At 33.8% G+C, this 13,071-nt stretch overlaps 3 protein-coding genes across 6 annotated transcripts; 2 read left to right on the top strand and 1 right to left on the bottom strand.

Annotated features, from left to right (window-relative positions):
* Positions 1-114: 114 nt before the first annotated feature.
* LOC145937335 (uncharacterized) lies at positions 115-7,373 on the top strand. Its single transcript, XM_083040322.1, has 16 exons — positions 115-859; positions 1,048-1,149; positions 1,247-1,371; positions 1,468-1,651; positions 1,793-1,896; positions 2,075-2,191; positions 2,305-2,420; positions 2,510-2,555; positions 2,700-2,915; positions 3,016-3,247; positions 3,362-3,878; positions 3,969-4,699; positions 5,041-5,120; positions 5,375-5,534; positions 5,728-6,893; positions 6,975-7,373. The coding sequence occupies exons 1-16, from the start codon at positions 737-739 to the stop codon at positions 7,069-7,071; spliced, it is 4,116 nt and encodes a 1,371-aa protein (XP_082896448.1). The 5' UTR covers positions 115-736; the 3' UTR covers positions 7,072-7,373.
* Positions 7,374-7,544: 171 nt separating this feature from the next.
* Rps25 (ribosomal protein S25) lies at positions 7,545-8,985 on the bottom strand. Of its 2 annotated transcripts, none has more exons than XM_083040328.1 (3): positions 8,846-8,985; positions 8,057-8,149; positions 7,545-7,858 (listed from the first exon to the last, which is right to left on the bottom strand). In XM_083040328.1, the coding sequence occupies exons 1-3, from the start codon at positions 8,846-8,848 to the stop codon at positions 7,595-7,597; spliced, it is 360 nt and encodes a 119-aa protein (XP_082896454.1). In that variant the 5' UTR covers positions 8,849-8,985; the 3' UTR covers positions 7,545-7,594. The 2 variants fall into 2 exon arrangements, with proteins under 2 accessions (XP_082896454.1, XP_082896455.1); XM_083040329.1 differs by having other exon boundaries at positions 8,746-8,852.
* Positions 8,986-8,987: 2 nt separating this feature from the next.
* Znt86d (solute carrier family 30 member 7) lies at positions 8,988-12,708 on the top strand. Of its 3 annotated transcripts, none has more exons than XM_083040324.1 (2): positions 8,988-9,306; positions 9,866-12,708. In XM_083040324.1, the coding sequence occupies exon 2, from the start codon at positions 9,910-9,912 to the stop codon at positions 10,996-10,998; it is 1,089 nt and encodes a 362-aa protein (XP_082896450.1). In that variant the 5' UTR covers positions 8,988-9,306; positions 9,866-9,909; the 3' UTR covers positions 10,999-12,708. The 3 variants fall into 3 exon arrangements, with proteins under 3 accessions (XP_082896450.1, XP_082896449.1, XP_082896451.1); XM_083040323.1 differs by having other exon boundaries at positions 8,988-9,290; positions 9,866-12,707; XM_083040325.1 differs by lacking the exon at positions 8,988-9,306 and adding an exon at positions 9,402-9,640.
* The last annotated feature ends 363 nt before the right edge of the window (positions 12,709-13,071 follow it).

Below are 13,071 nucleotides of genomic sequence, written 5' to 3'. Positions count from 1 at the left end.
ATCTAAGGTTGTGTTCAAAAATTTCCTCGCGGAGTAGAGTATATATATATATATATATATATATATATATATATATATATATATATATATATCCGACCAATCAGCAACGAGCATCGAATATCTCCGTTTTCCCTCCAAATAGAAGCAAAACACATATATAAACACATTGTAGAATTTATACGCGAAAAGTTAATAAATACTCGAAAGCTTTCTCGAGAGATTGGAGAAAGCGCGAATTTTACATAGGAGAGATGTAACAATGAAAAGCGCGAAATTACGATCGGTGATGCCTTTTCGAGAAACGTCGTTCCTCGCGAACCACTCGCTCGGACGCTCTTCGATCTACCTTTTGGCTCAACGACGTTAAACGCGCCGACGCGATTTAAAAACTTTTTGTGTTCTTGGACGAGAGGAGATGAGCGCGATGTCAGATGCACAAAGACGATAAGAAAATCGCGCGGGAGAGTTGGGGCCCTAGCTCTCGCTGATATTCGCAGCGCTTTCGCCTTCGTGTACGACGAGTTATAGCCTGTGATTTTACGTCTCTGTCGCACATCCAGGCACCTATGTGATCGTGTTACACCCGTCCAGCTGTATATTAATTGTTTAGCGATCGTTTGTCATGGCACATCGAGCCCGAATTTCGCAAATAATTGGGTGCTCGTGGTTGTTGTCGTTCCAAAAGGTTCTTCGGCCCTGATCGAGCTTCTCGCGATCTTCTGTCATTCGGGCAATAATGTCCGCCAGGGGCAGCTCCTCGCGCAAGGCCTGCTGTTTTTGCAACCTGACGGAGGACAATGAGCTGGAGTACGGGAAAATCCATGAATATAATGGAATTGTCACGCATTATTATTGCCTGGTAGGTTTTCTGCTCCGAAATAACCTTAAATGTGTTGAGATTTGAATTTGTCTTGTTTTTCTCTAACATTGTTAAATATAGAATTTAAAAGATATATCTAAGATGTGTCTGGATACAAAAAGATTATAGTATATCTACCAGAATTATATTGTTAATATTCACACACGCATTATGTGCATTCTTTTTAGCTCCTTTCTTCAAACATGGAACAGAGAGGAAACGACGATGAGGGTATTCTTGGATTTTTGACAGAAGACATACAAAAGGAGCTTCGCAGAGGAAAGAGATTGGTATATAATTTAAAAAAGATATTCTCCGTTAATTGTTCTTTAGTATTTTATAAATATTTTAATATCATATGTAACAAATAATTCTTAATGTTCTTAGGTATGTTCATATTGTAAAAAGATTGGTGCTACTTTAGGTTGTTGTAATGTAAGGTGTAAGAGGATATTTCATTTTCCTTGTGGCTTGAAAGCAGGTTCATTACATCAATATTTTGGTGAATTTAGGTAAGGAAAAAATACCGTATCGCTATCTTTTACAGGATGTTATAATTGTAAAAATTATGGATAACCAAGCAATTTATTGTAATTGGAATGTTTCAGATCATATTGTATAAATCATAGACCAAAGCAAAAAATCGATGAACATATTTTAAAGCAGACTGGCCCATTAGATAATATATTATGTTATATCTGTTATGAGGCGGTAAATTCTAGTGACTTTGTGGAAACCTTATGGGCTCCCTGTTGTAAAAAGAATGCATTCTTTCATCGTAAATGTGTTCAGGTTAGTTATAATAGTATCTCGTGCATGAAAAGCTTGTGCTGATTAATTAATTTTAAATCACAATGACATTCCAATTTCTTAAATACAATATTACTATACTTATAAACATAACTATATATCCAAAACAATTTTTCGTTTCAGCAACTTGCTACAAGTGCAGGATATTTTTTCAAGTGTCCTCTTTGTAACAATAAGAAAGATTTTCGAAATGCTATGTTACAATATGGCATTTTCATCCCGAGTCAGTAAGTATAGAAATTTGACGATCTTTTTTAATTCTTCAGAATTCTTGTGTGAACATTAGTTGACTGTATAGAATTAAAAGTTACTTCTAGATTAAAATATTACGAATGCTGTTAACATTGATAAGTTAATGGTATGCATACATAACAGAATAGAAACACATATTTTTCATGTAATTAGGGATGCATCATGGGAATTGGTACCAAATGCATTTGAAGAGCTTTTGTATAGACATGATCAGTGTGATGCAGTGAAATGTCTCTGTCCAAAGGGAAGGAAGCACGTAAGCAGTAACGCGTAAGTAATAGTAAAATATGTAAATAAAATAATAGTTGATTGTAGTAGTATTAAAATTTGATAAGCTATTTATATGTAATATATCATTATGAAATCATTGTGAAATATTACAGTAAATGGGAATTGACATTATGTCAGACTTGTGGATCGCAAGGTATTCATATGGCATGTGGACATTTAAAATGGGCTAATCCTGTATGGGAATGCGCTGAATGTACTTCCATATTAAGTAAGCATTTTCTCAATTTGTAAAAAGAAATATTGTATGCTATAAATGCTATAAATGGTACTTATATAATTGTGTTCTTTTCCTTACAGATAACTCTAAAAATAATGAAGATGAATCAGACAATAGTTCTGATCAGTACGTAATATAAATTTACTTTTTAATTTTATAGATTATAAAAAATTCTTAAAAGATTTATCTTGAATTACTATAATTAAATAATTTACATTTTCATATAACAGTAATGTTTAATCCATACAATTTTTGTTTTTCCATTTCTAGTCCAAGTAGAGATTCTGATTCTGATTCAGACTCGAACACTGATACAGATATATCTGTGGGAGTTGACTTTCCTGTGCCCTTTCCTGTGTATTCATCGCCCAGCGTTAGTTCTAGTTCATCTATGATATCCTTGGATTCTATCTCGGATATTAAATTACGTCCTGGACCACGATCTTTTAAATTGCAACAGCAGCTTGAGCAGAAAATGACTAAATGGTCAGATCATAATTATAATAATAATCATAGTGACAATATTCTTTCAAATTTTATGGGCTATTTTAATAGAACATGATTAACTTTTTGTTTCATTTAATAGGTTCAAATCACATGTTTTTGAGAAGGATGAAAAAGATGTAGTTACTATTAAAGATAGCCAAGATACCAACACATCAACACCAAAGAATGATGATAAAGAAAAATCTTTGACAAATAAAAAAAATAATTCTCAGAAAGAAAAACAGGTGTCCAGCAATAACGTAAAATCTCAGTCAATTCAAAAAGAAGCGGATGTTATCACAATTGAGAGCGATGACGATAATGAAGTAGAGGTAAATGTAATTAAAATATATTGGTTTTACAAACATTTAAATATAGCACATTTTTTTTAATCGAAATCACATACATTATTCTTATAATTACTATTATATTTTCTGTTATTGCAGATTATTACATTAACTCCACCGCAGTTGACATCTCGCTCAAGTATACCTCGTGTATCATTATCAAAGAAAATAATTAACAATAAGTCATCGTTAAATACAGTACAGAATTCAATAACATCTAAAAGTTTAAACGCAACATCAACTAATTTATTGGAAAAAGATAATGTTAATCTGAATAAATCTGCCGCATCAAAGCCAGAAATTTCAAACAAAAATGAATCTACTATTTCCGAACAATTTGATGTAGCTTCATCGCAGAAATCCATGCCAGATCTAATTGTTTCAAATAGTAATGATTTAGATGATACAGAGAATAGAAACGAGAGTCCTATTATGAACATTAAAATTACCAATGTTACTTCTCTACCGCCCGAAGTGTTCGAAAGTGTGCCTGACGTCATATGCGATGACATTGCGTTACATGAAAATTCCATCGATACTTTGTCTCCTTCGACGAGTAAAATATTCGAAGAATTGGACACGTATATTTCACTTCTGAAACGCCCGTGCGACGAAGGTAATTTTGAGAAAACAAAACGCGAAGTTTATATACATTATGACTATATATAATTGCGGGGATAACATAACATTATATTATATTTTTCAGCGAGTAGTCGTCAAGTAGTTGTGGATAATTGTAAGAAATTCAAAGGAAACAATTTTGAGGAAAAGTCTTGCGAAAAAAATTCAACGGCCTCCTACGATATCGTAACATCTCATGTGAACGAGCAGCAAAATGGAAAAATGTCTCCAATAAGAACCAACGAGATTTGTAAAGATGAAAATCTCTTGAAGTGTACATCTGTAAACGAACTTTCCAATTCATATAATAATCAAAAAGATGCCTTGCCTACCAGCTTTATGTCAACTTTATTAAATAATGAGGCATTTTATGATGTAAAATATAAGAGTCATGCCGCAGCAAATTATTCGGAAAGAAACACCACATCATTGAGTGTACAAGAAAAGAACGAAAATCCTACGAAGGCAATAAGGACGTATTTACCCAGTAGCAAACGCAAACATCGAACTTACTTGCCATTGAGAAACACTCACCCCAGGATAATGCCAGATTCGAATCTTACAACTAGTCAAGAAGCAGGAAACAATGGAAATATGTACTCTACACCATCAAGCAACATTGTGCCAATGGTGACGAATAATAACATTGTGATTAATCAGCCTCAAACTATCATTGTAAATCAATCGATTAATACACCGATTGTTGTGAATGGCAATCAGACAGAAATGTTAGATAAGAAGAAAACTGCTCTGATGGAGGAAAACTTATTTACTAATGTATCCAGTTCTGGCAATAATTCCTCAAACAACATATTCGTAAGTAACTTATTATATTCAAACCTTTATTGTGTACAACATTTATAACAAACTTTAGAATATTTGATAAAATTCTGGAAAATTTATCTGAAAATATCTGGGAAATTTTTGTAAATAACATGATTAGTTTTACAATTTATTTTTTTTTAATAAAATATTTTTAATAAAATATTTGTGTGCAATAAACTTTCGTAAACCCCGTGTTCACGCTTTGTAAAGTATGATAAATATACTAAGTACATTATTGATTCTGGTGAGAAATACGGTGCGGGGAGTATGTGTTATTATAAACAAGTATCCCCGTGCCTCCTCTGCCAGTGTATATCTTGCGATTCTAACAGTGTGACGGGGATGCAGGCACCTGTCCTGTTGACTCAATCGGCCAAAAGAAGACAGATCCATCAAGTGAATCCTGTGGGAGGTGAGTCTAATATAAATACAAAATATATCAATTCTCTTAAAAAATAACAATAAATATTAATAATAAATTTTTCAATTCTTATTGCAACTTGAGCTGAAAATAAATATATTTATTAATGATTTGTTGTAAGAAAAAGAAAGATATAGATGACAATATATGATAAAAAAGAAACTGAAAATAAAATGCTAAGAGAATAAGACTAATATAAGTGATACATTGATTTTAATCATTAATATTAATCTATTAATATCTAGTGCGGACAACAACGTCGAATCACAGAATACAGCCGCAACCCGCAGCATCTTCCCCCGAGTCACAAACAACCACAGTACCTGTCATCAACCTAGATTGATACCGCAGTATATGAATTTACACGACCTCAAGTTTCGAGTCTGCGAACCAAATAATATTCAGGTATCACGTGTGAATTGATTATAAATTATTATATAATTAAATAATAATTATATTAATTATATAATAATATATAATAATATACAATAATAATTATATAAAATATATTAATTATGAAATATATATATATATAATTAAGTAATAATTATTCACCAAGAAAACAAAGAGTTTAATCACAATATTTATATTTTCGCAGATGATTTTGTACGATACTTTCTCTGTAAATATCTCGACAAATAAGTCTAAGGAGAGCAAGATTCGAACAGCGAATGGGGCTGTACAACGGGAATTGAAAAAATTGTCCTATCACGCACGAGGTGAAGCTTCGTCCAGTGTAGAGTACATCGATGATATTCAAACTGCGGAGCAACGTTTCGTCAAGTTTTTTCGTTCTTCGAAAAATGAGAATCATTTGATTAACGATAAAACAAAGTACATAGCGTGCAGTAAGGACGATGCGAAAGAGAATTTAGATCCCGTTAGATCGAAAATGCTTTTGCGTAACAGTATATTTGATAATAATTTAGTGAATGACATTGATGATACAATGACTGTCCAGGATTCTTTCTGCGGTGAGACTGATAACGAGATGCGTCTCGTTTCAAGTGATACTAATTTAAGTACATTAAACAGAACAATTTGTAATAGAAATGGGGAGGATAGTGTAATAGATGACGTAGCGTTTGTTTCGAATGATCGCAACCAAATTCTGCAAGCCAATTGGGAAGATATACAGCAGCATAAACAAGTGTCTACATACGATATAACGCCTACGGAAGAGAAACCTGTGCGATCGTTTTATAAAGAGACTAACAGAATAGTGCACAATGTTGATTTTGATTTCAATATTGTTAAAACGAATAAAAACATTGAGAAAATATGGCAGGATAATATCACTATTTCTACAAATCGACACAATAGGGATAGCAATAGGAAAATTGGCAACGATCATATGGATGATTCCCAGACGACGTTACGGAATAGTTATAAACATTTAGACAGTACGAATCTTATGAGACCAAAAGTTCACAATTTGAGTGCCACTCGTGCTCCGAACATTTTGTTTACCGAACATAGCATTCTAAATAAGCAGATTGATGCATCCGACTCCGCAAAGTTTATTCAATGTTTGGCAATTGATGAAAAAAATAACGTAAATCGTAATAACGAAAATAGTTTCAAAAATAATAATACCGAGGACAGTTTCAAATGCAATGACAGCGAGCCTAGTCTCAAAGTTAGCATAGATTTACATAAAATACAATATTTGATTGACTCCAAACCAGAATTGTTTGTAAATCAGAAAAAATGCAATATTCATGACCAACGTAAATGCATGACCAAGAAAACTGTACTCAACAGGTAAGATATAATATTGAGAATAGTGATAGTATTAATCACTATCCGTCAAAAAGTAGAACTATAATTATCAGAAAATTGTAGAAGCAACATGGAATTAATGAAGATGACAGATATTGTTCAAGGCATGAATATATTCACGCGAAATCAAGCCAAAACGTGGAAGAGATATTTCGAATAGATAGAAAAGGTGGAGAATTTTACATTCTGTATAATAAAAATGTACAAACAACAAAGCAGAAAAAGTAATCATATCTGCTAATATTTTATACAAAATTTTGAGATTTATACAAAATGAAAATATTAATGAGCAATTTTGTTTTTTCCTATTTCTTAAATGAGTTATCTTTTGTTCACCTTCAAATTGTAACATATAATTGTCATAAGTTTGTAAGTAATAATATATAAGTTGTTATATAGTTTTATATATAAGATTATTTTCTATATTCTACTGATATAATAAAATGACGATTTTATTTATAAGTATTGCTTTTCCTATATCTCCATTTTTTTATAATAACAAAATTTATATATATAATTGAGAATTGTTAACCTAATTAAATAATTATTTAAAGTTCTTGCTTCTCTTTATAATCTAAACGTTTTATTTTTATGTTAAAAATTAATTGAGTAAGGTTGAAGAATTAATAGTAGTTGTGCATTTTTTAAACTTTTAAGTTTTTTATTAAATTGATTTATACATATTATACTGCTGGATCATCTCCCTTAGTAGTACGTGTGTAGATAAGTTGTGCATGATGCTGTACGACTTGCTTGATCAAGCCTTTTTGCTGAAGTTCTATGAGCGCCCGTCTGGCGAGAGATCCTCTAATCTTTAACCTCTCGCTGACGATTGAAGGTGTGATCAATTTGTATTGCGGTACTTCTTTCAATAATTTTTCATATGTTGGTTTATCGAAGAGTACTTGATTGTTTAGCTTGTCACGTACTTTTCCTTTGGACCACTTCTGCAAATATAAGAACGAAAATGTGTTAAAGCAATTCTAGTATTACAAAACAAAACAAAGATACATAATTTGAATCTCATCAGACTCATTAAATCAGCTTTTGCTTCCACAATAATCAAGTTGATACATGTACATCAAATGAGATTAATCGTTTGAAATCTATTGCAATCATTATACAACGATAAAGGATTTACAAACCTTCTTCTTAGCTTTTCCACCAGATCCACCCTCCTTCTTTTTCTGGGTTTTCTGAGGTTGTTTAGAGGAACCTTTCGTATCCTTTTTAGGCGGCTATAATAATAGATTAAACACATTAAGACATATTCACAGCGAGACAAAGTTTGATTACTTTCAAAAAGAGTAGTCAGACTCATTAAATCAGTGTTTTACTGTCACAATTATCTAGAAAATAATTGGTCATCACAGGGATGAAAGTTTTATTAAATATATCTTCAATACTAGAAAACAATAAAAGAATACCTTTAAAATATATTTTAAAGATGCGTTTTGTATTGTCTAGAATATTATATGTACTATATTATATATTAAAATTGATTTGCATATTATTTTATATTAATATTAGTGCAAAAAAAAATTGCTTGAAATTATATAAATTTTAACACACAAGTGGATACGCTTCGCTGAAAGTGCTGAGCATATATTTAACATTATATTTCTGTTAATGTAATTAATTGTTCTTTAATAGCAATCTTTGAAGCACCGATATAGGATCGCTATTTCTTCACTATAAAAACTATTTTTTCAAAATCAAAATAAGAGAAATATATATTTAATGGATTGTGTACAGCACATGGCTCCTTGTCAGACAGGTTACATCTCATTCGTAAACAAAATCGCGTCCGAAACGTATTGCAATATAAATTTACCATTTTACGAAGATCTACGTAACATCTACGGATCTATCGTAGGATTGCGGCAAAAATACCCCTACGAAAATCGCACAAATTACAACACGTGAAAGCTTACCATGATGGCTGTCGAGTGAGAAAGAGAGCGGAAGTTAGCCGAGCGCCATGTCGAATGTCACGACGACAGTGGCTCCATCCACGACAACGGATATCCGGTACGACGTTGATCGAAGTGGCGACAAAAAGAATCGCGTCGTTCCGATCGTGTTGGATAAATTATTCCGACGCGTCGCTAATTTCATCTCGCGCGCGAACTTATTCCAACACGTGACGCGTCGGTTCATCTATCATCCGTCACCTGTCACCTCCCCTTCCTCCTCCCCTCCCCTCCCCTCCCCCGGCAGGAGTGGTTGCGAAGCATGGCGCTTCGTCGTCGCGTATCTCGTGTGCGATTCGATTTTCCGCGCCTTTGACGGCCGGAATGTGTCAAATGATCGGTGATTAACGTCGTCGAACATCACCGAATTCACACGCGACTCGGATCGTCCGCCGCTGCAAGCGAGGTGAGTTTCGAACGAGGTGAGTGTACAGGTTATGGCACCCACCATTCTCGTAGACGTGTCACCGCATTTGCGGTACACGCGACATACGTTCAGCGTGTGTATGTATACGTGTTGCTCCAATTAATAGCACTGTCAACAGCTGGAGATGCTGTACATCGTGATTCATGATCGATTCGATTTGATTACCTGTTCCTGTTAAACGTAGTGGATTGTATTATTCGAATTATATTGTATTAGAGTTCATATATTTTGTTTGATTGCTTCGTAACAAAATATTTCGAGGTCTCGGTTAGTTTAATAGTTTAATAATTGGTGGGTTATCACGCTGAAAAGTTATCCTTAAAAGTTTTGTAAGTTCTGAATAATTCTTTTGACAGAATGAAAATATCCTACGGCAACATATATACATACGTTTTTATTTTATAAATAATTATATATATATATATATATTCAAAAACTTCTTACGAATATATTATGAGCAAAGCTATTATTATATTAGATATTAATGCGCAATGAATTTCGAGTTTTATTCTGATAATGTTTTCCTTGCTTCATGTTTAATTTTTTTCTTGTAGGACAGGAATTCGGCTTGTAAGATTGACATCGGGGCGATTATAAAATGCTGCCGCTTTCGCACAGTCCACGTGATTCACGTTCCAACTTCCGCAGTAGGGTAAAAGAGAAGCTGTTGGGTTGGAAGCGTCTCATCTTTTCCGATCCGAATACCCGGAATTTGTTCCTGTTTCTGATTCTCAACCTGTCCTTCGCTTTCGTCGAACTGCTATACGGAATATGGACCAACAGTCTCGGCCTCATCTCCGACAGCTTTCACATGTTCTTCGACTGCACCGGTTTACTGTTCGGTTTAGCGGCGTCCGTCATTACAAAGTGGAGGGCGAACGAGAGATACTCGTACGGATACGTCAGAGCCGAGGTATTAGGCGGCTTTGTAAACGGTTTGCTCCTATTATTCATAGCCCTGTTCATTATGTCAGAGGCGGTGGAGAGGTCGATCGAGCCGCCGGAAATCAAACACGAGAGACTATTCGTGGTTTCTGTCTTGGGACTCTTAGTGAATTTAGTAGGAATATGTGCATTTAAGCATGGACACGGCCATGGACACGGAGGACATGGTCACAGCCACAGCCACAGTCATAATCATGGTGCGAAGGGACATCATGGTCATTCCCACGATAATCACTATTCTCTCCTCAATCACGATTACGACCATCACGTCGAAGTCGAGATGTCCTTCACTGGGACAAACTCGCAAATCATGAAGGGCGTATTTCTGCACATACTCGCGGATACTCTCGGCTCCGTGGGCGTCATCATATCAGCTGTGCTGATGCAAATGTTCGGCTGGATGATCGCCGATCCGATTTGCTCCATGCTCATAGCAATATTGATAGTGTTAAGTGTAATCTCGTTGATGAAGGAATCGTGGGAGATACTCATGCAGAGACAGCCGGTAGCTCTGGATCACATTCTACCGCAGTGTTACAACAAGGTGACGCAGATACCTGGGGTATATAGCGTACAGGAGCCGCACTTCTGGACACTGTGCTCGGACGTGTACGTCGGATGTCTGAAGTTGGAGGTAGCCAGAGAGGTGGATCCCAAATCTGTCGTGATGACGACGCAAAAGATTTTCCAAGCGGGCGGCGTGAGACATCTCACGGTCCAGCTGGATTACGCTCCCATGTGATCTCCAACAAGTACGACCCGCGTTGTGGAATATTCTTACAAATGTACCAGAAGTGTATTTATCTGCGGGCTCTGCCGCAAGGAGACGAGAAACAGGACGGTGCCACGGATTGTCTTCGCCGCGTCAAAAGTCGGTGATTGTACACTTTTGAATAGCGATCAATCTCGCCTTGGACTACAGATGATTTGAGAATTGTATTATACATATATGCCTTACAGAGAAATTCTGCTGACACAGGACTGATTGAAGAGACAATTCCTAAAAGAATACCTAACCGAATCAAATTATTAGCTTAATCATTTTTAAAAAACGCGATGTACAATTAAAAAACAAATCTATATTTCTCATCCAGACACATTAGGTATTCAAAACAATCGATTATCTCCTTCATTTCAAAATCTTTGGAATAGATATTGCTGTGTTTAACTTTATATAAATATCTCACTGTTATATCAGAGTGAAGGCTTGTCTCTCTGTTTGTACGAACTTTTACTTCTAATAAATTTCAGATTCAGGTTTCATTTAGCTATATCGTAATATAAGAGTAACATTGCTTAGATTTTTTATTTTTGCAATGATACCTTAAGACACGTCTGTAAACATATTTTTAACGGAACCTCCAAGACAAAACAAAAGAGTGTGTCGAATCTTATGTAATTTGTACACTGATCTTGTTTACATAGAATTAAATTATTGTAAGCTTGTAATAAAAATGGCCATAGCAATCTGAGGACAGCTGTAGGAAGCTAGTCAATCTGTGCGACCAACAGTGGAAAGTACATACAGTATAATACACATAATGGATTATCTGCGAAAAAATACTTTTACATAAAAAAAAATCCATTATTTTATACGTTGATCTAAAACAAGAGGTTGCAATTTGTATTTTCCGTCCATGCTAAGTATTATCTTCCTTTGTTAAAATGATACGCTGAATCAATAAATGTAACTTAGCATGTGTGGAATATTTGTTGAATAATATTGATTGATATGTAATATACAATCTGCTGAATTTATATTATTTATATATAATTTATAAATTATATAATTGTTAGAAGCCTATATCGATATTGTAGTCAAATATTTATTGGAATACTAAATTAACGATGAAAGATTGAAGTCTATAAAAGCATGTAAGCCAGGATCCAAAAAATTCAAGGAAAAGCACATGTTTTTTCTCTTCTAGAAAATATTTCGTCTTTGATTGTTATTACAATTAAAATTTTTTTGTAATGCAACAATTTTTCTAGATTTTTGAAAAAGCTATATAAATAATGGAAAAATCCTATTATCAAACGCGACACTTTTCTCTAAACTTTTTAATTTCACAAGATGATAGATGGCTCGAAACAATTTAGAATAACAATGACAATTTCATCGCATTTCCACGAAAAAGAGAGATAGGAGTAGCGCCACATTTACACACATATTCCACATATATCATGTTAATATACATAAATATATTATTCGAAACATTACTTCCAAGTGTGATGTGACGCAGGCCAAATCGTTAATTATTATGTCATAAGTAGTAGGATATCATAATGAAATGCATCACGCTTTGCGGATCTTTGTTACGTTTTTTCCAATAGCTTCTTTGTATAAATTTATGAATGCGCGGATGCGTATGATTATTATTAAAAAAATGGAATGTGTAAATAATAAAGATACGTACTTACAATGGGCTTTTCATCTTTTGATTCAGTTCACAGCTTGCGCATGCCTGTCAATTAATTGATCATTATCAACGCTTTGCAAACATCTGGAGCACAAATTTCTTAGAATTCACGATAAAAAAAAGTTACGTGTTTAATTTCTTAACATATATTATATGTACATATATGTTAATAAATATATTATTAGCTAATCAACAATATTATCTGTCTTTCGAAAATATTTTGCACTGCATATCATTCTTCTTAATTTTAATAATCGTATTTTTCTAATTAACAATGAATCGAATGCAATCTTTTTGTTATAAAATAATTGATAGTTTTAACATGTATATAAATTCTTTTTTTGCAAGTTTGCTTCGCATTTGTTTCGAAAAAAATCGCAGATTGTACGGTTATC

The sequence above is a fragment of the Prenolepis imparis genome, unplaced genomic scaffold (assembly GCF_030444845.1).
Source record: "Prenolepis imparis isolate NDT839.2.m4 unplaced genomic scaffold, iyPreImpa1.0 SCAF_6, whole genome shotgun sequence".
Lineage (NCBI taxonomy): Eukaryota > Metazoa > Arthropoda > Insecta > Hymenoptera > Formicidae > Prenolepis > Prenolepis imparis.
Note: the sequence above shows the minus strand (reverse complement) of the source record. Positions and strands in the feature narration are given on the sequence as shown.

What these genes read in the sequence shown, in the direction of transcription:
- LOC145937335 (XM_083040322.1), top strand. Translation starts at nt 737, where the DNA reads ATGTCCGCCAGGGGCAGCTCCTCGCGCAAGGCCTGCTGTTTTTGCAAC. An exon ending in AAGCACGTAAGCAGTAACGC is followed by an intron (nt 2,192 to 2,304) that starts GTAAGTAATAGT and finishes GAAATATTACAG; the next exon opens with TAAATGGGAATTGACATTAT. An exon ending in AAGAAAACTGTACTCAACAG is followed by an intron (nt 6,894 to 6,974) that starts GTAAGATATAAT and finishes AGAAAATTGTAG; the next exon opens with AAGCAACATGGAATTAATGA.
- Rps25 (XM_083040328.1), bottom strand. An exon ending in GTGGAAAAGCTAAGAAGAAG is followed by an intron (nt 7,859 to 8,056) that starts GTTTGTAAATCC and finishes TTATATTTGCAG; the next exon opens with AAGTGGTCCAAAGGAAAAGT.
- Znt86d (XM_083040324.1), top strand. Translation starts at nt 9,910, where the DNA reads ATGCTGCCGCTTTCGCACAGTCCACGTGATTCACGTTCCAACTTCCGC.